Source organism: Prunus dulcis, chromosome 6, assembly GCF_902201215.1.
Source record: "Prunus dulcis chromosome 6, ALMONDv2, whole genome shotgun sequence".
NCBI classification, from domain to species: domain Eukaryota; kingdom Viridiplantae; phylum Streptophyta; class Magnoliopsida; order Rosales; family Rosaceae; genus Prunus; species Prunus dulcis.
The window spans coordinates 18,856,048-18,880,791 of record NC_047655.1 but is presented as its reverse complement, the minus strand read 5'-3'; the positions used below and the strand labels follow the sequence as shown (position 1 = coordinate 18,880,791).

The 24,744-nt window shown below is 35.8% G+C and overlaps 2 protein-coding genes across 6 annotated transcripts; both read right to left on the bottom strand.

Moving 5' to 3' along the window:
• Positions 1–7,730: 7,730 nt before the first annotated feature.
• On the bottom strand, positions 7,731–12,253 carry LOC117631897 (bifunctional riboflavin biosynthesis protein RIBA 1, chloroplastic-like). Its single transcript, XM_034365234.1, has 7 exons — positions 11,999–12,253; positions 11,055–11,430; positions 10,708–10,929; positions 9,940–10,262; positions 9,340–9,469; positions 8,371–8,667; positions 7,731–8,226 (listed from the first exon to the last, which is right to left on the bottom strand). The coding sequence occupies exons 1-7, from the start codon at positions 12,052–12,054 to the stop codon at positions 7,960–7,962; spliced, it is 1,671 nt and encodes a 556-aa protein (XP_034221125.1). The 5' UTR covers positions 12,055–12,253; the 3' UTR covers positions 7,731–7,959.
• Positions 12,254–17,328: 5,075 nt separating this feature from the next.
• LOC117632564 lies at positions 17,329–24,482 on the bottom strand. Of its 5 annotated transcripts, none has more exons than XM_034366085.1 (13): positions 24,271–24,482; positions 24,037–24,124; positions 23,050–23,359; positions 22,761–22,973; positions 21,334–21,426; positions 21,152–21,238; positions 20,490–21,065; positions 19,726–19,967; positions 18,671–18,841; positions 18,427–18,558; positions 18,280–18,340; positions 18,086–18,181; positions 17,329–17,744 (listed from the first exon to the last, which is right to left on the bottom strand). In XM_034366085.1, the coding sequence occupies exons 3-13, from the start codon at positions 23,341–23,343 to the stop codon at positions 17,655–17,657; spliced, it is 2,055 nt and encodes a 684-aa protein (XP_034221976.1). In that variant the 5' UTR covers positions 23,344–23,359; positions 24,037–24,124; positions 24,271–24,482; the 3' UTR covers positions 17,329–17,654. The 5 variants fall into 5 exon arrangements, with proteins under 5 accessions (XP_034221976.1, XP_034221973.1, XP_034221974.1 ...); XM_034366082.1 differs by having other exon boundaries at positions 18,271–18,340; positions 24,271–24,481; XM_034366083.1 differs by having other exon boundaries at positions 18,271–18,340; positions 24,037–24,119; positions 24,271–24,481.
• Positions 24,483–24,744: the final 262 nt, after the last annotated feature.

The following is a 24,744-nucleotide window of genomic DNA, read 5'->3' as shown; positions in this document are numbered from 1 at the left end:
TTGTGACTTGGGGACTAAGTTTGGTTTCTTTTTTCTCACAGAGAATCAATAAAGTTGTTCATAATTCACTAAAAAGTACTTTTGAGTACACACGAGAAGCGCGGCAGTGAGCAAGATTTATAAGTGTGTAGAGAAGTTTTTAAAGGATTGATATCGTATTAATAGTTGATAGATTTTATGTATATGCATGATAGCCTATACACCCATGCATAATGTACACGTGAACGACGATCGCGATTTTACGTGCATCAATGGTTGATAGTCTATACACCCATACATAATGCACACGTGAATCACACATACTTTAATTTTTTTTTTTTTAATTAATACTCATCGTATTTACGTTTATCTCGTTCTCATTAAATTTTATTTGTATAAAATTCTATTTATGAACTTTCCTACTAATATTCCTAATATATGTCCTTCAACTATTTTGGTAGCTTCAATCGAGATTCCAATCTAAATTGAGCTACCCTGACATCTATTTTTAGTTGTGTTAGCATCATACCAGGCTATCAAAGGTTATGTAGATATGGTAGGATTTTGCAAACGAAAAAACTTTCCTCCTCACTGGGTAAGTAAGAGCTCATACATTCCTGCCAATAGTTCGGTGTTTGTAGAACCCATCTTTTCTTTTTTCTTGTAGAGAACCAATGTTCACGATCCACTAATTTGTATTCTTGAGTACATACGAGGAGTGGGGGAGCGAGCATGATTCATAAGTGTGTAGAGAAGTTTTTAAAGAATTCAGCTCATATTAATAGTTGATAGATTTTATGCACATGCATGATGTACACGTGAACGATGATCATGATTTTACGCTTATCAATGGTTGGTAGCTCATACACCCAAGCATGATGCACACGTAAACGATACATACTTCGGTTATACTTTTTTAAAATAATACTCATCGTATTTATGTTTATATCGTTCTCAATAAATTTTATTTGTATAAAAATTTATTTCTGAACTCACCTACTAATATTCCTAATATATGTCCCTGAACCATTTTGGTAGCTTCAATCGAGATGCCAATCCAAATTGAGCTGCCTTGACATCTATTTTTAGTTATGTTAGCATCTAACCAGGCTATCAAAGGTTATGTAGATATGGCAGGATTTTGCAAATAAAAATACTTCCCTCCTTACCAAGTAAGTAGGAGCTCATACATTCCTGCCAATAGTTTGGTGTTTGTAGAACCCTTCTTTTCTTTTTCCTTGTAGAGAATCAATGTTCACGATCCACTAATTTGTATTCTTGATTACATACGGGGAGTGGGGGAGCGAGCATGATTCATAAGTGTGTAGAGAAGTTTTTAAAGAATTCAGCTCATATTAATAGTTGATAGATTTTATGCACATGCATGATGTACACGTGAACAACGATCATGATTTTATGCCCATCAATGGTTGGTAGCTCATACACCTATGCATGATGCACACGTAAACGATACATACTTTAGTTATATTTTTTAAAAATAATACTCATCGTACTTATGTTTATCACGTTCTCAATAAATTTTATTTGTATAAAAATTTATTTCTGAACTCACCTACTAATATTCCTAATATATGTCCCCGAACCATTTTGGTAGCTTCAATCGAGATGCCAATCCAAATTGAGCTGCCCTGACATCTATTTTTAGTTGTGTTACCATCTAACCAGGCTATCAAAGGTTATGTAGGTACGGTAGGATTTTGCAAAGAAAAATACTTCCCTCCTTACCAAGTAAGTAAGAGCAGATACATTCCTGCCAATAGTTTGGTGTTTGTAGAACCCTTCTTTTCTTTTTCCTTGTAGAGAATCAATAAAGTTGTTCACGATTCACTAATTTGTATTCTTGAGTACATACGAGGAGTAGGGGAGCGAGCATGATTCATAAGTGTGTAGAGAAATTTTTAAAGAATTCAGCTCATATTAATAGTTGATAGATTTTATGTACATGCATGATGTACACGTGAACGACAAGCATGATTTTACGTCCATCAATGGTTGGTAGCCCATACATGCATGATGCACAAGTAAACGATACATACTTTAGTTATACTTTTTTTTAATAATACTCATCGTATTTATGTTTATCTCATTCTCAATAAATTTTATTTGCATAAAATTCTATTTCTGAACTCACCTACTAATATTCCTAATTTATGTCCATGAACTATTTTGGTAGTTTCAATTGAGATTCCAATACAAATTGAGCTGCTGTGACACATATTTTTAGTTATCTTAGCATCTAATCAGGCTATCAAAGGTTATGTAGATATGGTAGGATTTTGCAAAGGAAAAAACCTCCTTACCAGGTAAGTAGGAGCTCCTACATTCCTGCCAATAGTTTGGTGTTTGTAGAGCCCTTCTTTTCTTTTTTCTTATAGAAAATAAATAAAGTTCTTTACAATGCCCTAATATGTATTCTTGGGTACATACGAGGAGTGGGGTAGCAAGCATGATTCATAAGTGTGTAGAGAAGTTTTGAAAGGATTTAGCTCGTAGTAATAGTTGATAGATTTTATGCACATGCATGATGTACACGTGAACGACGATCATAATTTTACGTGCATCAATGGTTGGTTGTCTATACACCCATGCATGATGCACACGTGAATGACACATACTTTAGTTATATTTTTTTTTAATAATATCGTATTTATGTTTATCTCGTTCTCAATAAATTTTATTTGTATAAAATTCTATTTCTGAACTCACCTACTAATATTCCTAATATATGTCCTAGCACTATTTTGGTAGCTTCAATCGAGATGCCAATCCAAATTGAGCTACCCTGACATCTATTTTTAGTTGTGTTAGCATCTAACCAGGCTATCAAGGGTTATGTAGATATGGTAGGATTTTGCAAAGAAAAATACTTTACTCCTTACCAAGTAAGTAGGAGCTCATACATTCCTACCAATAGTTTGGTGTTTGTAGAACCTTTCTTCTTCTTTTCTTGTAGAGAATCAATAAAGTTGTTCACGATCTACTAATTTGTATTCTTGAGTACATACAAGGAGTAGGGGAGCGAGCATGATTCATAAGTGTGTAGAGAAGTTTTGAAAGAATTCAGCTCATATTATTAGTTGATAGATTTTATGCACATGCATGATGTACACGTGAACTACAATCATGATTTTACGTGCATCAATGGTTGGTAGCCTATACACCCATGCATGATGCACACATAAACGATACATACTTTAGTTATACTTTTTTAAAATAATACTCATCATATTTATGTTTATCTCATTCTCAATACATTTTATTTGTATAAAATTCTATTTCTGAACTCACCTACTAATATTCCTAATTTATGTACGTGAACTATTTTGGTAGTTTCAATTGAGATGCCAATACAAATTGAGCTGCCGTGACACATATTTTTTTAGTTGTGTTAGCATCTAACCAGGCTATCAAAGGTTATGTAGATATGGTAGGATTTTGCAAAGGAAAAAACCTCCTTACCAGGTAAGTAGGAGTTCCTATATTCCTGCCAATAGTTTGGTGTTTGTAGAGCCCTTCTTTTCTTTTTTCTTATAGAAAATCAATAAAGTTCTTTACAATGCACTAATATGTATTCTTGAGTACATACGAGGAGTGAGGTAGCAAGCATGATTTATAAGTGTGTAAAGAAGTTTTGAAAGGATTTAGCTCGTAGTAATAGTTGATAGATTTTATGCACATGCATGATGTACACGTAAACGACGATCATGATTTTACGTGCATCAATGGTTGGTAGTCTATACATCCATGCATGATGCACACGTGAACAACACATACTTTAGTTATACTTTTTTTTTTTAATATTACTCATTGTATTTATGTTTATCTCGTTCTCATTAAATTTTATTTCTGAACTCACCTACTAATATTCCTAATATATGTCCTTGAACTATTTTGGTAGCTTCAATCGAGATGCCACTCCAAATTGAGCTGTCCTGACACCTATCTTTAGTTCTGTTAGCATCTAACCAGGCTATCAAAGGCTATGTAGATACGGTAGGATTTTGCAAAAGAAAATACTTTCCTCCTTACCAAGTAAATAAGAGCTCCTACAATCTTGTCAATAGCAGTGTGACATGTGTGTTAAAGTTTGTTTGTTTGTGTGTTTTTGATGAATTATTTTTGCATGTGTGTCAAACTGTAATTCACAATAAGGAGGAGTATATAAGGAGGCAAGAAGTATCATTTTGCAAATAGTTTCATTCAACTAAAGCAAACGTTAAACTTTTTCTTTTTTCAATCTTTCTTTGGGTGGTGGCCCTAACTCTTTACAAATGTTATACTAGTAGGTTCCACATTAATAAAATAAGGGCGATGATTTTCATACTTTTTTTTTTTTTTTTTTTTAAGAAGACATTTCCTATTGAGAGAGGCGATAATATACTAAACTCACAAACACTACACAGATGCTAGGACTCGAACTCAGGACCTTACCTACTAGAATAATTACTCTAAACCACTACACTAATGGGTCTTTTGCTTCATTATCTATTTTGTACATGCACTCCTACTCCATATTTTTAGACTTTCATTTTTATTCTATTTATTTGATATATAGAAAGCGTAAGAGAAAGTAATGCAAATGTATAAAACTAAATTAACAAACTTGGTACCCTAAAGTAAGAAATTGACATATTAACTCTGTTTGGTCGTGGAGAAATTTAGTACTAAACTTCAAATTGCCACATAAAACTATATCAAATACAATTTTACTTTACATTCTAACTTCTTGGGGTTGTAACTGCAATCCTTTTTTTATTTGATTTAGGTTCCTTGTGTAATAGGGTTAATGTTTAGTGTATTATTAGGAGAGAATTCTAGTGGAAGAGACCATATAGAACCCAAAAAAATTAATGGAAAGAGACTGCACAAAATTAATTGTTGGAACTAGATTGAAAATTAAAGTAAACATAAATAGGCCAGAAAAGAAAATATTTAAAATATAGGTTTTCTTAACCAATGAAGTTTCTAAAATTTCTTATTTAATCATTTGCATGCAATTTCTTTTTAATAGGACATGAAGGATTCAAATTCGGTACATCTTTTAACATTGAAAAGAGAAATATCACTAGACTACACGTGAGTTGATTGTGGGCAGTGATGTATCCAGGATTCTCCGAACAATAAGTCATAGTGTAAAAATTGTGAAATTTTTTTAAGAACAAAATAAGACTAAAAAACATAACATTATCAGTAAAAAAAACAAATTATCATATTATTAATCAAAACAAAAAAACATAACATTATCAATAAAATTACATAACAATTATCAATAAGAAACATAACAATTATTAACTCTAATCAATAAATTTCATATCAATGTGATAACAGAAAACATAGCAATATCATATCAAAAATTTCATTCCATAAAAGTCTTAATTAGAACTTTGGTGTTGTATAAAAGTCTTGAACTTATTTTCTTGTTCATGGTTGTGAATTGATCAGCGATTTGATCAATAATAATAGTTGAAACAAGAGATATTAGTATTGAAGATTATGCACCAAATCTCGACTCATATCTCAACAAATAAACTCCCAAATATCTCGACCCTTACCAATCGTGGTCAGAAGTGCTAGTTTGGAAGAGATTTTCTAACTGTAACATTTTGTTAGTCCTAAAACGTGCAATTTGGTCACTAAAGGTATGATTGGTAACTAATTAACTTTATTTCTCTATTCTTTATTGAGTAACATTATAAAATCACACCTAATTTCTTTTCACATTGTTATGGCTTGGTTTTTTCAAGCTTTATCTCTTTTTTATTATTCTAAGTTTGCAATCTTAGTTGGGATGCCTATGCCAGAGTTTCTTCAATCTTGCCTGATCGTTAGTGGAGACATACCTGATTTTCTTAATTTTAATATTAGACCGCTCCGTTATTGTAATGGCCCTTTTGTGGTTAGTTTGTATTGGCCCTTTGTGGCTAGTGACTTTTTTGGCTGAATTATAAATGCAATCATAGAATTTCTAAAAAAAAAGTCTTTTGCAGTTACTATAACACATCACAATGCATTCCAAAAATTAGTATTTTGGCAAGGTCTTGATTTATTTTCCTGCTTTATTTTTAATTTCAAAATAAGTAGTCATTTGGGATATTATTTTCTTAATATGACTTATTTCTTTTAGGGCTTTTAATTTGATATAGAAAAAGTAAATCATATTAAGAAAATGTTGTCCATAAAAACTACTTCCTAAATGAGGTTAGATTTCCTAACATGAGATTTGTGAAACAAAGACCACTGTGTATCTATGCATATAGAAAAAATTTATTGTCCACAAACTAACATGCAAGAAATATATTATATTAGGAAAATAATATCATGAAAACAATTTACTATACGAGGTTAGGATTCTTAACATGTGATTTGCAAAATTAAGACAAGTGTATACCTAAAATATTATTATTTGTATCATATTACCTACTAGGTATTAGTTTAATGGTACTTTTGTTCTACAATATTGGAAGAAATTCTAAGTTCAGTTTCCATCTCTCAAAAGATTAAAAAAGGAAATGTTTCACAGAAACGAGTCTCATAATATTATAAACTCATTCACAGAAGAGAGTTAAATATGTGTTGGAATGAAAAACATTTGCTATACCAACAAGTCTTCATTCCATCGATAATTTTTTTTATTTAGTTGGTGAAATCAAAGATCTGACTCATATGGATGCAAAACGATATATATTTGTAATAAGTTCAATATTTATTTATTGTGATTAACATCATTTTGATGATGCAACTTTGTTATGAATATGTTGTCTCATTATAAAAGTATCTTTGTAAATAAATTATTATTTATAAAAACAAGAGTAAAGTCTTCTATATATGGAAAAAAAAAAAAAAAAATTGGCTTCACGCATGTCAGGTTAGTAAAGTTAACGGATTTATTATTAACAAAGTTGACAAGAAGAGGGGTGAAGTGATTAATGTGAGACAAAAAGAAAGAATAAAGGGGTGGCTCCACCTTATCCTGCTTCTATTCCAACTTTGTTAAAGGAGGGAAGCACTCGATTCCTTCTCCAAATTCTTATTTTTGTATTAAACGGGGGCCAAGAAACAGAAGACGCCACGTCAGTTGGGGACCACCATGCTTTATCTCGTTTAGGGACTCGTGAAACCCTTACCTCGAAAATCACAAGAAAACTAACGAAAGCGACTCTCAACTCAAGCAGTACCTACTACCCACCTACGTGCACCAGCATCAGAACTCGCAGCACCATTAAGGCCGTTTGGAGTGCTTTCTAAAAACTAAAAGCGCTTCTGACAGTAAGCACTTTATGAAAAAATACTTGCCATATATTTCTTTAGAAAGCATTCTCAAGTAATTTTTCAAGAAGCACTTCAATTTCTTATGAAAATTTTAATATTTTTATTAAAAACGCTTATAAACAGATGTGCTTCCTAAAAAAAAGTCTCTCTCTTCTTCTTTCTTTTATTTATTTATAAATTTTATATAGGAATTAGAAGGGAACATTTTCTATTCCTTCCTTAAACCACCACGTGCAAACATTTCAATCTAAATGGGAAACCTGACACTATTTTTTTGGGGTCTGATCCTGACACAATATCTACTATTTTTTTAGATAGTATGTGATCCACTCTGACAAAATAAATAAATAAATAAACATTTTACTTGATATTTATTTGTACTTGCTGTGGCAGCCGCAATAAGAAAAATTATCACACAGGCACAGCAGTGGTAATGGCAGGGAAATGTTGACGAGAAGAGAGACAAGTAAAACCCATGAATATAATAATCTCGTCCTCGTACAATCTTTTTCAATTTATTCACATGGATGAATATGAAAATCCAATAGGATTTCCATATCCTTATAATTCTCACAATCCAATCCCGTACTGTACTATCCAGTGTGTCAAACACAACATGACTGACAAAAAGATTGTAGCCAAAGTCATATATCTGAATAACTCTGACAGCAGGTTACACACCTGAAGTGCTCAAGTCTCCGACATGCCGGTAGATGGGTTGTCAATGTTTGAACTACTTTCATCAGTGGTGCCATTTACATTACCATTAGAATTGGAACCATAGACATGCCCCATTTTTGCACGTTTGGTCTCCAAGTATCTCTGGTTCTCCCTAGTTATTGGTGCCAATAATGGGACCCTGCCAGCAATGGCCAAACCATAACCCTTGAGTCCAACATACTTTGCAGGATTGTTCGTCATCAGCCTCATTGTTCGAACCCCTATATCTCGTAGTATCTGCCAAAAAAATTAATCATACGTTCAGAAAGGCTCATGTGTACAACACTTCAGCAGTAGGACATTACATTGCCAAGAATAGATACTTTCATGCTGAAAGTGACAACGCATGTGAGATATGATTGACTGTTAAGAAACCAGTACCTGTGCACCTATGCCATACTCACGAGAATCAACTGGTAATCCTAGCTCTTCGTTGGCTTCAACCGTGTCACTCCCATCATCCTGCAGGTTATAAGCTCGGAGCTTGTGACCCAAACCAATTCCTCTACCTTCGTGTCCACGGAGATACACCAAAACACCCCTACCAGCTGCTTCAATTTGCTTCATTGCAAGAGAGAGCTGGTCTCCACAGTCACATCTGGCTGATCCAAATATGTCACCTGTGAGACACTCAGAATGTACCCTCACAAGTATATCTTTCCCGTCCTCAATTTCACCCTGTTCATATTAAAACCCTGCAAACAGTTACTTACAGGAATAACATTGATCAAACACAAAATTTGTTTTCATTTATCAGACAACCTAATACGGAAAGATTGATGTGGGACAAAAAATTTTGTGATATCAGTTTGGGCAGAGAAATTGCTACAGTTAAAAGGGGAGAGAAAAAGGTAAAATAGAGGTTGAAGAAGAGAGTTGGAGAACGAGAGGGAAGGGGTACAGTAACCTAGTTCTTTATCATCAGATCAATATGCCAAAGTCTGAAACTCTATTAAAATAAGCTTAAAGCCCTTTCATGTCTCTCTGTCAATTCTTTTGCAGTTTCCATAGACACGTCTAATGATTCCAAGTAACTGATTCAAAAAATTCATCCTAACAAGTCAAGTACACAACAATGTCTGGCATGCGTCTTCAAAAATCAACTCAGAAGTGAGCAATAAAATAGCTACAAAAAAATCGCAGGTAACAAAGTCAAAGCAAGTTCCTGAACATCGACATTGTAGAATAATTGCATGACTTCCCTACAGACAAAAGCATTGCGAATATCATGAGTAAAATTTAACAATTCACTAATTGACAGTTATTCCAACTGCCATTTATTATTAGTGTTCTGTAATAAAGGGTAGACAGTTTTAAGAGGAGAATACTCTACATCAATGGTTTGCTTACTTTAACCATAGCAATGTGCTCAATCCCATCAAGCAATGACTTATAACAGTAGGCCTCAAATGGTCCCCACATTGTGGGTATCCGTGCAACTCCAGCCCGCTTCACCAACTTATCCCTTTTCCTCCTATATCTGAAAGTTTTAATTGATAACCAATATCAAATTTCGAATTTCGAATTTCTTCCACTAATTCGAAGAGCAGGGCAAGAATCAACATTTGGTAATTACTTGTTTCAACAAAGTATACCAAGAAGTAACAATAAGATTTATTCATTACTTCACAAAATGTTAATTCTCTTAAGAAAAATGAGTGGCAGATTTATTGCCAGCTGTGGACAGTTCTGAACTGATTTTGAGCGATATAAGCTATAATTATTTAAAGCACATTTAAGATGTCAAATAAACATTTTTCACTCACACATGCTAGCTAGTGGATTTCAGATCATCCACTAGTGTTTCAGTATGTAATAACATTCATCCATTAATGAAACAGTTGTGTAAGGTACCAACTGTTTAACCTTGTCAAGTACCAAGGATTTATTAGGTAACTACAGCTAGAACACTTTGGACTCCTACTGGAAAGACATAACCATCCACAGTACCTGATCAAATCAGCAATGGAAATAATTTTCAAGTTTTCTGCCCGTGCAAATTGACGAAGCTTTGGTAATCTAGCCATAGAACCGTCATCATCCACAATTTCACATAAAACTGCTACCGGATCTTGCCCAGCCAACATAGCAAGATCAACTGAAGCTTCAGTGTGACCAGCTCTTTTTAGAACTCCTCCCTCCCTGTACTTTAGGGGAAAGATATGTCCTGGGCGGTTGAAATCTTCAGGTTTTGAATTCCTTGATGCAAGAGCCAAGACTGTCACAGCTCTATCGCGAGCAGAAACACCAGTTGTCGTACCATATTTCGCATCCTATAGAGTCCAATACAATTGAAGTCACCCACATAAGAGTTATAACAAGTCATAAAATGGGTCAATTTAGAAAGTAACACATTAAACATTCTAAAATTATTACATTCATATGTTTATCTTCACTATCAATCCCCAAGACACAGACAAGATTGGCAATGCCAATTCTATTCAGCTCCACTGTCCCACAAAAATATTGAGTCAAAATACTTGCGTCAAAATCTGGATTCCGGCCACAAATCTACAATATCCTTTTCACTCTTTCCCTAGCCTTTGAGAGGTCCAACAAACTTGGATGCAGTTACAAAGCATGACTCGACCAAAATGTAAAATGACATGGAACAAGAGGCCTGTGATCATTGATAAGGTCATTGTTTGGCACCTAATAGCACATCTAAATGTGCACACTTGACTTTAGTTTTTATTTGGGAAAGTTTAAACTACGTACCACTGAGACAGTGAATGCTGTACTAAGTTTTTCTTCATTCTCCTTCTGTGTCACCATAAGTGGAAGTTGCAACCTCTCTAAGTCTTCTCCTTTCATACTCACACAAACAATCCCAGTTCCATGCTTGACAATAAAAGCCATAGCTTCTGGCGTTGCCAAGGATGCTGCCATTATAAGATCTCCCTCATTTTCTCTGTCTTCATCATCTACAACAATTACCATCTGCAATATTTTCTTGAATTAATAAATTGTTATCTTATCAACCTCCAAAAAAGAAAAGCGCAAGAAAGAAGAGAGTAACTGTATCCATTATAAACACAAAATAACTAGCTCAGAAAACGACAAACCTTGCCTTGACGTATATCTTCAATCGCCTCTGGTATGGATGAAAATCCTTCTACAGGATGATCCAGATCATTTTCATCATTTTCGGAAGAGAAACCACTAATTATAGGGGTTGTTTCTGCTGCAAGTGTTCCAAAACCTAATGCATCAGGTTGTATTTCAATCCCAGTTGGTTTGGCAGCCTGGGAGTTGACAAAAGTGTCTGCAGTTCTATTGCCATTAGAGTAGGACAGGAGTTCATCTTCTCCCAACAAAGCTCTTGTCTTAATTGATCCCTTGAAACTAAAGCGCAGTTTCCAAGTCAAACTTGGCGTGACAAAATCATATAAGCCCCCATTTGCCGCAAATGAAGTCCCACGATATAGACCATTGCGCCCTCTGAGGATAAGAATTAATTAGGCATCAACACATACACCTGCTAATCTGAATTGAGGAAATAGCAATACCAACAAAACATCCAAAACCAAATACTTCACATATCTACTAACCTTGTAGTGAACCCTTAAACAGTGTTGAGCTGCTAACCTTAAATCCCATATAACTTTAATAATTAGGTCATGCAAACCATAATTCTCATCCAAAATTCTTTATCCCAAAACTTTTATTAGGGTTACAAAACCCAAGGTTTAAAACCATTTCTCCACTAAACAGGGAATTCCCACATATCCAATTAACTATCTGTATATCATTGTGATGCTCAATTGGTCTCCCTATTTTCAACATTGCATGCATATTTATCTATAAGACCCAATTTGTAGTGTTTCTGAAAGACCAAAACATGAAAAACTCAATACTCTGTAATTTTAGGACTTACATTTCTAATCATTTGTGTTCCTAGGCTTTCGGGTGCCGAAAACAATCAAATCAAACTAGGACTACGAAACTCTATAGAAGGAGAGAGAGAGAGAGAGAGAGAGAGAGAGAGAGAGAGAGAGAGAAGGCTCACTGAGAACGGGACAGAGAAATTGAGGAGCAATTGGGGTTGATAATGATGGAAGCCATTCGTTCGAAGGAGGTCAAGCTCCTTTAAGCTCAGCAGCCTCTGAGAGAGAGAGACGCCCGCGAAAGAAAGCAAAGAGAAGGAAGAGTACGGAAGAGAAGAGCAGTACATACAGCATAGCATAATAGGTGGCCGCATACGGTTGGTCGCCCAAAACCACCGCCAAGCAAACCAATGATTCAACGGTTCATATTGCTCAGATCACCGCCAAGCAAACAAATGATTCAACGGTTCATATTGCTCAGATCAGACCTTCCAAAACCACCGCCAAGCAAACCATTCAACGGTTCATATTGTTCAGATCAGACCCTAAAAGGGATAAAATTTTGTACGTTGCGGGTACAGGCTTACCATCCTACGTACATTTTTTCTTTTTGCCAATAGGTAGGAAGGGGAGGGAACTGTACGGGTATCACAAGATTTCAATAACTCATGCTAGTTCGAACCCGGGTGACAATTGGGGGAGGGGCGTTTTTAACTGTAGACCACTCTGAACTTTGTCTCCAGTAAATGTTTTCGTCATTTTATTTTTATTTATTTTTATATTACTTCATTTATGTAAATAAGGAAGTATTTCTCATTTGGATTCAAATAAAAATACTAAAAAATTAAATTTCCACCAAATCAAAATATGAAAATTCGATTTTAGTGCAAAATACGATTTATGCTAAAAATAATGGCTCATTAAGTCAACATATACTTCATACTAAAATCCCATAAAATCAAGTTTTCTTATTTGATGTGGAAGGAATAAAAGCCGCCAAAAATTATCTTAAGAAAATGATTATTTCAAAAAACCATTTTTCATACTTAGTCAATATTGCACATTCGCTAAAAAATTTCTAGGTTCGCCAGTGCAAGCAGCCAAACGCTTTTCTCTCATAAAACTGCCAAAACAGCTCACTTTTTATAGGGGACAACAATCACACTGATGTTATCTTTGCTTCCCCGAGCCATAGCTAGATCAGCCAAGACAGATGCTGCCTCAGACCTACTATGACTTTGGACATGATCATGATAATGATCCTCCTCATATATGGAAATTCTCCTTATACTTCCATCAAGGCACTTGTTCACAACCTTACACGTCACCTCGTTCGATATAACATCCCACATCCCATCACTGGCAAGGATGAGGAATTCATCATCCTCAGTTCGTTTTGTCACCATCACCGTCATCTTTGGTTTTGATATCACATATGGCCTCATGTATTTGTCACATGCACCATTTCAATATATCACTAAATCAATGAAAGGTTACAAATTAATTTCAAATACGTACCCAATTATATATATACTTACCAATGGATCTAGAAGTGGCAAGCACCCTGAGAACACGGTCTCTATTCCAATTGACGACTTTTCCACCCACAGCTTCAATTCTCTTCAACTCATCCACTCTGTTAGGCTTTGCACCGCCACAACCACAACCATTTCTATCCCCAAAAGTGCCATTGAAGCTGAAGAACAAGAAACCTAACTCTTGAAGCACTCATTGCTTCTTGAGAAGCTGAGACTCAGGCACCTCAAAAGCTCTGCTAAACCACAAACCAAAACAAGCGTAAATCCAAATGGGCATGCCCAGAGACAGAGTAAGGATGGGTTGGGTAAGCCAGAGAATAAGAAGAAGATGGAGGTTGAGAATTTTGGGGGATTGGGTTTGACTGAGAAGGTCTTGGCGGCTGTGAGAAAGATGGGTATTGAGGTTCCTATTGAAATTCAGTGTATTGGAATCCCAATGGTGCTGGAAGGGAAAACTGTGGTCATAGGTTCTCATACCGGGTCTAGCAAGACTCTGGCTTACATGTTGCCTCTTGCCCAAGTACTTTTTCTTTGATTTTCCTTTTAAATAAACTGCCTTGGATTACTTTTTACTATGTGGGTAAGGGTGTTGTTGGATTTGGCCACGTTAGCCAACGCAGAGGAGGAGGAGAGCTTGATGGGATAGGGGTGAATGTGGAGGAGAGGAAAATGAGAGTATGGAGGTACACGCGGGATTATCCAGCGAATGAGACTCTTGGAACTCAAAAGGACCCTTTTACCCCTCATTTTGATGGACAAATTGACAGACTTGGATGGCAGGACCCAATTGGAATTACTTGTGAAGTTAAAGGATGTAATTGCCTCAAAAAAAAATTCACAGACCCAATTGCAATTGAGGACAGAGTTCAGGCACGTCTACAATTAAAAACCCTATAGAAATATTTTATTTTTAGGAGTTTTAACTATAAAGGTATTTGAACTTTACCTCGAGTTTCAATTAAGTTCCAAAAATGTTTTTTAGGCAATTACATCATTTGACTCCACAAGTAATTGCAATTGAGTCATACTGTAATAGTCTGTCAATTAAGCAGTCAAAATGAGGCTAAAAGCCTCATTTCCAGAACAAGAGTCTCTTATGAGTCCCAAGAAACCCCAAAGCAGACATGTTTCCATTGGCATTTTGTTTATCAGTTCATAAGCTTATTCCAGCAGCCCAACTCTTCCAAGTAAAACTATCATGCAAGCTGTAGGGGTCTTTTTGTTCCCGCAGCCTGACGAATTGGCTTGGGCTGTTGTGAGAAGAAAACGAACAAAATTCACCTAGCGTCTGAGTTCAAGAACCAAGCTCCCAAAAGGGTTTTGAAAAGTTTGCTAAAACTTCAGAAAAGCCACTTTCAGGTTCTTTTCAATACTAACCAAACAAACACAACAAATCGATGAATAGCTTAGCTTGAGGAGCTTGTGGCATGAGAGCTAAGCTTTCACAAGTTTAGCAATTTGAGAGAGAGAAAAAGCATGAGTTTCTTGCAGAATATAACGGTTAAAATGGGGTAGAAGAAAATTAGGAGGGTTTCTATCTTAGGCAAAGAAGAAAACAACGAGAGAAGAAGATTAGGTGGCTTGAGTAAATTCCTAGTTGCTTGACAAAGCTTGGTCAGGCTCTGGATGATGATTTTTGCTGGGTAGAAGAAGCTCCCAATTATAGGCTGAAAGAACCCTAATTTTGTCAAACTTTTCTCTCCCTTTTCCGTTATTTCTTCCCACTTGATCCAATTTGGTGAAATTTTCCTATCCAAGGCGTATGGGTAAGGAACCCTTTCGGGGTTCTAAAGGTTTCGTGTGGCTGGACCTCCCCATGAGGGTGAGGCGCCACCTACTTACCCTCTTGGTTTTTCAAAATAACGCTTACAGTGGAAAAGGAAGATGGGTGGAGTCTTTTGTCTGCTGAGTATTCTCCCTATACTCATGGATTTCCTTTAGTCTTTGTCATGGCTCCTGGTTGACCATCTTGGAGTCCTGACAAGAGTGAGGCACGATGCCAGATTTTTATAAGTCGTTGGACTGGGCTTGTGTGTACAATATTGGTTTTTTTTTTAACATGTAATTTCCAGCCTCTAATGGGTTTTCGTCAGGCTGCTGGAAATAACTTATTTATTTTGGGGTGTTTTACTGATGTGGGCTTGTCTAAGTGTTATAACTAATAGATGTCCTCCTAAGGCATTATATCACTTTTGATTTCTCTCATGCTAACCCATGTATTTGGACCTAAGGAACGGGCTTGAGTTTTAATGCTCCCAAGCGGCCTAAAACTCTCGCTCCTAGAACCCTCAATGGGCACTGTGATTGCATGTTTCCTTCCATACCACAACCTTCTCAGCAAGCCCGAGGAAATTACGTGGCTTGGGCCCACTTAAGCGTGTAGCATGGCTTGATGTTGGGATAGTGATTCTTTAGATGGCACTGCATGTTTATTTAACGTGCTTGTGCTTGAGTTTTGTTGTATCATAATAAGCTATGATCGAGCCAAGTGTCATCGGATAAGTTGATGAGTGTGAATTTATAAAGTTGGTGCATGCTTGTCGGGCGTGGCGCATGGCCTACAGCTTGTGTGGGTGCATCCCACAATTTTCTTATGTCCCGATTGGGTTTCTTCCGCGTTGAATTTACTCATGTTGGGCTAAAAATAAACTTGGGCCTAGTCCTTGGATTTTTGGGCCTCAACACAAGCATAATGTTCCCCTTTGGGCTCTGCATCATAATCTCTAGTCATGCTTTCAAAATGCTATTTGCCTTGAGAAACTAATCTGATGTGGCTGCATATATAGACTCAAACTAAACACAAGAGGATTGAATAATTGTGAATGATATTATATTTTTCAAAGTATATATATATATATATACAAAACGATCGGAGGTCGCTGAGTTGGATGAAATATTGACTAATCTTCTTGCAGACCCTGGACTTAGACTTCCAATGACTTATTATAATCCCAATTTTCGAGAACAAATCCGAAGAGCCCGTTTACAAAGAATATTTATTATTATTTTATTTTTTGAAGCGCTTAACTTTTAAAAATTGTACCTCCTCTGAAAAATTCCTGGGTCCGCTGCTGGCTATGGTTGAGAAGAGTGATGAGTGCTGTCTTTAACTTTCTTGCTCTAGAGCTGTTGATGCGGTTTTGAGTTGAAAACCAACAATGATGATCAATCCACAAGCTAAAAATATGTAATCTATAAACTAGGTAAAAATAAACCAATTAAATTTGGATATTTAGATTAAATCACCATTGGTGGTAATTACAACCTATGAAATTTACTCTGGGTAATTGGTTTATTTTAACCCTTCCAAATCATTTACCTGGGCTATTTTCCAATTTTGGCAAATAAAAATCAGCTTCTTTTTAAAAGGAGCCCAATAACCAGATGGGTTGGCTTGTAGAAATTAGGCCTAAACACAGTAAATAATGGTGTTGAATGTGTTAATGGAGGTTACGAGAGCGCAAGGGAGATGAGGTGGACTAAGAGTAGTGTGGATGAGGGGAGGAGAGGAGGTGGGTAAAATAATAATAATAATAACAATAATAAAATAATTGACCAAACAAACTTTCAATGGCTTTTACATTACATTAACAAACTCAGAATTTCCCAACCAGTATCTTTGGTTATTAACTTATTATCACATGGGGATGATGCACCATACAGGTTTGAAGAGAAACTAAGAGGTTGCTCAGCTAGTGCAATCAAATTACAAGTCCCCAACCAAGAAGCACCTTCTTATTAGGGAATTTGGTAGAATTCTGTTGGTACCATGACCGGCCAAACAACTAGAAACAATACCAAGAAATCCCACATCGACATATTGCAAGAAGTGAGGACCTTCCCTCACCTATAAAAACACTCTCCCACTTTTTTACTCACTCTGAATCCCCGTTTTGGGATCTTAGTTATGACTCATAAGCCAACTATTGCATTATGTAAACTACATGAACATAATGACAACATAATGCATTATATGCCAAATTGGATTGCATTTATCTTCCCGCGTTTTTTCAATAATACCACCAGACTCAGAATTTCCATCATCAACATCATCAACATAACATTACTACATCCCATCAATTTGGTACAATTTGTCTACACCTAGAGAAGTACTAAATTGCCATTGATAGTAAGAGGGGTTTACATATCCAAATACTTGAAAGAACAGTAAATTTAAGGAGTTACTCCCTAACCCTAGATCCAAATTAATTGAACTGTCATTGAAAGAGAATATATACAAAATCTATCGCATGAACTCTTGCAGATATATAATTTCCTGCTGGTTGCTATGAGCAAACACCTACATATGGTCACTGATGATATCTGTCCACTCACACCGTACCTCATCAAGTTCGGTCTGTGTGTAGGCATTTAACGTCTTCCCATTCCACTGGAACAAATTAAAGAACCATTTAGTAAATCATAAGTTGTTATATATGCAACAAAGGGAAAAACATAGAACATTAAAGTCCAAACAACTATGCTTCTGAACAAATATGGCCATGGTAACCTCTGACTGCAATTCATCCCTATCAGATGATCATTACAAACAGAGCATAATAACTAGCAATTCACACCTCAGAAGATATACAGCAATCAATGCAAAAAGAAATAATACAAATACACAAATAAATAAATAAACTGAACGTTGCAGAGGAAAGAAGCACCACAACCTTGTTAAACCAGTACAATTCACACCCTAACGGCAAACATTAGAATAGTTATTTGTACCTTTACTGCAAAGGAAAGGTTTTCATCTTCTACAATTTCTTTCATGTATCTCATCACATAATACCCACACTCCATATTTGATGGTTGTTTAGGACCCTACACACAATTCGATAAGTGTAACAGTTGCTATTTATTACTTCAATACATCTTACTTGTTATTAGGTAAATGAATAATAATAACATACTGTTAGTACTTTCCATACGGGTGGCTTTCGGACTCCCCTGCCTGTTTGGATGTTGAACTGTCTAATTCCACTTCAGCACAGAAAAGATAGGTTACAATCTAAAACAATTAGTATAATAATTTCATTTAAATAAGTTAAGCAGGGAAACCACATTACTTGTTTACAACATATTTCCATTCTTCCTCACGCATGCTCCGCCGAAGAGAGTCCATGAAATATCGCTGAAGAGGGTCCATGAAGTAGCACACATCTTTGTCTTCACTGATGATGGTCAACATCCAATGATAACTACATATTGGACAAAAATTATTTTGCGATACATTTTACCCTGACAGTCAACTACTAGCTTGGTTCATCACACACAAAAAGGTTGGCATCAAATATAGAAGGCTAGACTTACCCAGAATTGTAAGGAACCAAAAGTATTTGGTCAGCAGACCCTTTCTGTAACCGGCCTGCTATCACTCGTGATTTTTGGTCGGAATCGCCTGCCCCAACTGAGATGCTTGAAGGGTCAGTCAAACCAACCAAATCAACCATGTTTGATTGGTTTAGCTTATCATAGAGGTGCCTGCAAAAACCATAAATGTGTAAGGATTAATTTAGTGGGTCTACACATATCATATCCCACGTTTTTTTTACATGCTTTTATACTGACATTTATGTTTTTTAAAAAAATTACAGGGCTGTGACTCGTCCCAAATTGAGCAGATGCCAAAGACCAAGGAGATGAAACCAATGTCAATACACACACATAACAGTTAAAAGGGTTAAATACCAAAATGGTCCATGTGTTTTAGTCCTTTAGCTAATTTCGTCCCTGTTTTTTTACTATGTTAGCTAATATTGTCCTTTCAGGGAATTACTTGGCTACTTCTCTTGGATCCTACTTGCCTGCTAATAGAAGTTTGACATGTCCATATAAATTTTTCTTTTTGTGTTTTTGATGATACATATGTGTCAAACTCTTATTTGCATGAAGGAGGAATGGCTCCTTCCAGGGAAGGAGCAAAGCACTGTCCTATCCAAATTGCTGATAAAAAGATGCATAAATATTTTTAAAATTAAATAATAAAAAACTCTGGTCATAAGAACTAAGTAAAAAAAAAAAGATTCAAATAAAGTTTTAAAAAAAAAAATAACAAGAACTTAAAAACAAAACTAAAATGAGCAGTTTCCTCATGGCGTATTATGCAGTGCATGAAGACCTTTCCAACTTATCCAAAAAAATAAAGAAAAAAAGAAATAAGGACTTCCATTCTACAGAAAATAAGAGTCAATGGTAGTACCAAATAATGAAGAAACTTAGATTCTCAATAGAAAACCAACTAATGATCGTAATGATATAAGAGAAATATGAAATATATTTGATAATGTAAGCTATCATGAGCATTTTCTTATTTACCTATTTAAAAAAAACTGTATATTTTTTATATATCAAAAAATTGTATTTACCTCATGTAAACAATTATGCATGTGGCTGAGATTTCCTTCATTTCCATAAACTGCATTACATCTTCTTGGGAAACGTGTACAGTCTTGGCAACACCAAATACTGCTTCCTCCATATCAATACTGATAGTTTCGCCATCCAGCATGGCACGCTCTGCATAACGATATAGGAGCTTAAGGGACTTGGGCAGGTTCACGTCTTGTTTTGGTAAACCTTGAGGTTTGGCTGCCGTCTTTCGACGTTTCTACAGTGTTGGGAAAACAAAAGTGAAGGCAGATGATAGTAGAAGACAAAAGAAGTCCATAAAGAGCTAAAATGATACTGTTTGAAGGTAAGCACATCATAAAATGAACTCCACTGTTGAACAGTGACATATTATAACTATATCATGAGTTATTGATCTCCTCTAACGTTAACCTAACAAGCTCTGTTGATCAAGCCACATAAGACCCTACAGCTTGGCCAATGATCACTTATTGCTCAGTAACTGGGATGGGAAGCAGCGCTGCTTTATCAAGGGCAACATCAATAGGAACATTCATATTTCCCTCTGCCAATGGAACAACGTGGACTGTTTGGTTGGCCGCATTCATATTTGCAACGTGCATAGTTTCCCCTCAACAAACAGAACAAGTGGGAAACACTGTATATAATTTTCCACCAAATTACGGGCATTTGAACTGCCCCAATACATACATTTCATATGAATAAAATACAGTAAAAATATATAAATCAAACTATTAGAAATGAAGTTTTAAATTTTTACCTTGATGGTGTCTCTTTTACCCACAAATGTCAATTCCTCAAAATTAATTGCATTATCCTCCAAGACATTTTTTTTCTTCCCAGAACAGCTTGCCTTCTCGGAACGGTTGGGAACTGGAGTTGAAAGTGAGATAGGTGTCGTCCAGATATTACCATTGATCTTTGCCTCTAACTCAGCAATCTTTGCTTCATACCAGGCCTGCTGCTGCTCAATCATCTTCCTGACCTCATCCAGAATATCTTCCCTATCAAACTGAGCCTGTGGAACATTTGGCTTGAAAAAGCCTCCCACACCTCTAACCCTACCAGAATCTTCAGGAGCTCCCAACGCCATTGTCAGGACATCGTTATTTTTAGAGGAGAGACTGACATCAAAATGTTCAGAATGTTCTTCATGTTCAGAATGTTCTGGATGCTCAGAATGTTCTGGATGTTCTGAATGCTCAGAATGTTCTGCATGTTCAGAAGGTTCTGCATGTTCAGACTGTTCTGTGTGCTCAGAATGTTCTCCGCATTCAGCATACTCTGCATGTTCAGAATGGTCAGAATGTTCAGAATGTTCTTTCGTCAAAAGGTCCTGCGGCAAACAAATGCGAAACACATGAATCATTATTAGTTATAATAATATCATAGCCAATAGATTATACAAGATTTAGCACTCACAATTTTTGCAGCCTGCCCTTTTCTATCCATACGTGCTTTCTTGCAAAGTAGAGACCCATCAAGTTCATCCTCAGGCATAGTTTTCCCCTGACCAAATCAAATGTATGGGTTACTGATTCTACCTCCAAAGTAGCCCTAGGAAAATGGAAAATGATGGAAATTCTGGAATTCTATCAACTTACTGATTCTGCCTCCAAGCCCACATATCCTTTTCTTGACATTCTATGAGGTTGCTGAAACTTTGCCCTCCTTTCTTTCTGTTCATTATGAAGTTTCTACAATAGGTATAAAATTTACAGAAAGTAAGTCATTTTATAAATCAAGCATGCCTTTATGGAGTTTCTGGTCATTTTATGGAGTTTCTACAAGGGTTAAATACTTTTTTGGTCACTGGGTTTTACATGAAAATTCAATTTGATCACTGAGTAAAAAATTTAGCCAAATTGGTCACCGTGTTTTCCAAAGTTCACAATTTATAGACATTTTGTTATCTTCAATTCAATGCAGTTTTTATTTTAATTTTTTTAGGAGGCACCTTCAGTCTTCTTCCTCTAACTCATCAAGTTAGGGTATATTGTGCTATTAGGGTTTAACAAATTGGGGGAAATCATGGGAAGAAGATAAAGAAATGTTTATAAAATGTAAACTTTGGGAAACACGAGGACTAATTTAGCTAAAAACATTTCTCAGTGGCCAAATTGGATTTTCGTGAAAAACCCAGTGACCACAAAGGTATTTAACCTTTCTACAATAGGTATAAAATGGGATGATATACATACCTTGATTAATTCAATTTTAACCACTATGAATTCTGAGAATTATAGTTCCTCTACCAGATTATTTAACATAATAAGAATATCTTCAAATAAGCAATTAACAGTACTCCATGCAATGAAAACTAAACCCTTCATTTCTTCCAAAACTCTTTTCCTTCTCCTTTTTTGTTTTTTTTTGTTTTTTGTTTTTGGACATTTATCTGGCTAGAAAAGAACAAGTTAGAAGCGCAGGTATTCAAGTAGTCAACTGAACATAAATCAGAAAGCAGTTTGCAAAATAGAACCTCCAGAATGGTGACATTTACATGATAATTGACCTGGACATATAACAGTTGGTTTAAGGGTCCGCTAAACTATGAAATTTTAGAGCAATTCAACACTCACATTCTGATCATTTAAGAAAGCAGCAATCTGAAAGTCTAACTCTCAACAATTAAGATAAATTTCCAAATACATACTGCGCATAAACAACAAATATTCCAAAAGGAAGTCCAGCTGTATTTGTGTTTAGTATCATGCAGTATGCATTTGACCAGAATCTCGCTTATGTGGTATATATATGACCAGAAAGTAAGTCATTTTATAAATCAAGCACACAGAGTTACTATCATGCACTGCAAGAGGAGCGTGCTACCTAGCACTAGTGTGGCGTGGACCGTTTCCTTCCAAAGCCATTGGACACTTTTAATAGGCAAATGAACTGAAAAAGGAACGAAGAAAGGTAGAAATATAAGGAACTGGTGTGGACCTCTTCCTTTACTAGCAAGCCCTATCATGCACTGCAAAACAAATAAGGAAATAGCTAGGAACAAAATGGAATTCCCTCATTGTACCTGAAATTCTTTGGTTAAACGGCCATTTACAAATTGCTGCCAATGTTGTTGCTTAATGAAACCATAGTCTTCTGGTGGGTTTTTTAAGGCTTCAGCCTCATCTTTAAATGGCATAATATATTTTCTTGTTAGGTCACTCTTGAATTGCCTCCATCTATTGGATGCAGAGGTCAACACCATTTTTCTGCTTTTAGGGGCTAAGACAAATGCCGCCTACAAAGTAATGGAGTGAGCAGATTAGTTATCAAAGAAAAGATTCGAAGAACATGAGCTTAAGTCAACTACATACCTCTACGGATTCCCAAATTTTATTTTTCAAATCCTTTTCCACCTTAGGCCAGCTTTCAACACTGATGGGGACTGTGGTACGTGCCAACACCCCAATGTAAGAAGCCAATTCTGATGCTACCTTCCCATATGGTTTGCCCTTTGGGGTATACTCCACTACTAATTTCTTACCAGTATTTTTATTCTTCACTATGCGATGCATACTTGTTATCCCACGTTTCCTCTTAACCCCACTTGAGGTAGTGTCCATAGTCTCCTTTGAAGTAGAGGCCTCATTGGGTTTGGGTAAACCCATACCTGAATCTTCCAAGCTGCAAAAATGAGCACGGGTGATGTATTGCATACATGCATACATTAAGGAAAAAAACATTTTAATCAGTGAATTGCAACACTTACACAAAACTGTGAATACATGTAAAAGTACTTAAAGTACTCTGGAAGCTAATTAGTAAGGCAAAATTGCTTTAGGTCCTAGCAATGCTCAAATAAACTGGAACACATGCAACAAATTGAAATTATAAAAATTCATTCATAACAATAGTCGAAATTAAAAAGAAAAAAAAAAACAATATAAGTAAGGCCATGGGACTTATGATTGATCCACTCAACAATGGGTTTGTCTGGTCATGGTTTGGTGGTCCTCTCATGTTATCGGATCTCTATTAACAATTTGTTTAAGGCATTTAGCAGTATGTGTGAAATGAATGAACATAGACAGATGGAAATTATACATGGATGAAAGAATAATCCATTTTCCGACAGAAAGAAGTTAAAGTCACAGTTTTGAAATAAGGCAAACCAAAACAAACTCTCAATTACTAAACCATTACCACCAATTGAAATGTGGCATATATATGAACATTCTCCACAAGAAAAGAGAGTAAGTAGACAAAAGAACATGAACAACTGTCCAATACCCAAATCAGACAATAGTCAGATCCAAATCATACACATATATAGAAAAAAAGGAAGAAAAAAAACAGCATACCCTAGAATCCCAAGGCAAGATGACACCCAATTGGTACTTCCACAGTGAGAGAGAGAAACCAAAATCGGTACTTTAGGCTGGAACTTCACTGAGAAAGAGAGAGAAAGTAAGGGCTTCCGTTGGTCGGAAATAAAGTGTAGAAAAATTAAAACTTTATAAATAAACAAAAACCCAAAATCAGTACATACATATGTACACTGAATTCGATTCGAAAATGTTCATGAGAGAGAATACCTGATCACACGACGACTTCGACAGTCGCTGAGATTTGAAGGAAATGTTAGGATTAGAATAGTGGCAACGGCTCGGTCGAGAAGAAAAACAAACGAGAGAGGGAAAGAGTATATCGTCCGCGGGCGGATGAAGTGAAGAGGACAGCGAAGAGACAACAGCACATTTTAGACAACAGGGAATTCAATCACAATGGCAATGTTTTGCTTTTTTTTTTGAACTTTTTTTTTTTTGGTTGTAAAATGTCGTTTATTTGGTGTTGTGTAAAGTAGCAATATGTGCTTCTCCTTTTTTAAAGACGTGTCTTTTTTTTTTCAATACCAAAAAACAAAATGTTAAATTTTATTGCCACCTTGCAATTTATTGAAGGCACCCCTGATTTTTATTTTTATTTTTATTTTTTATAGTATAAGTGGTAGTCTAAATTAGAGGATTGAAGGGTTTCTCACACACACATATAATGTCATGGTGTTCGAA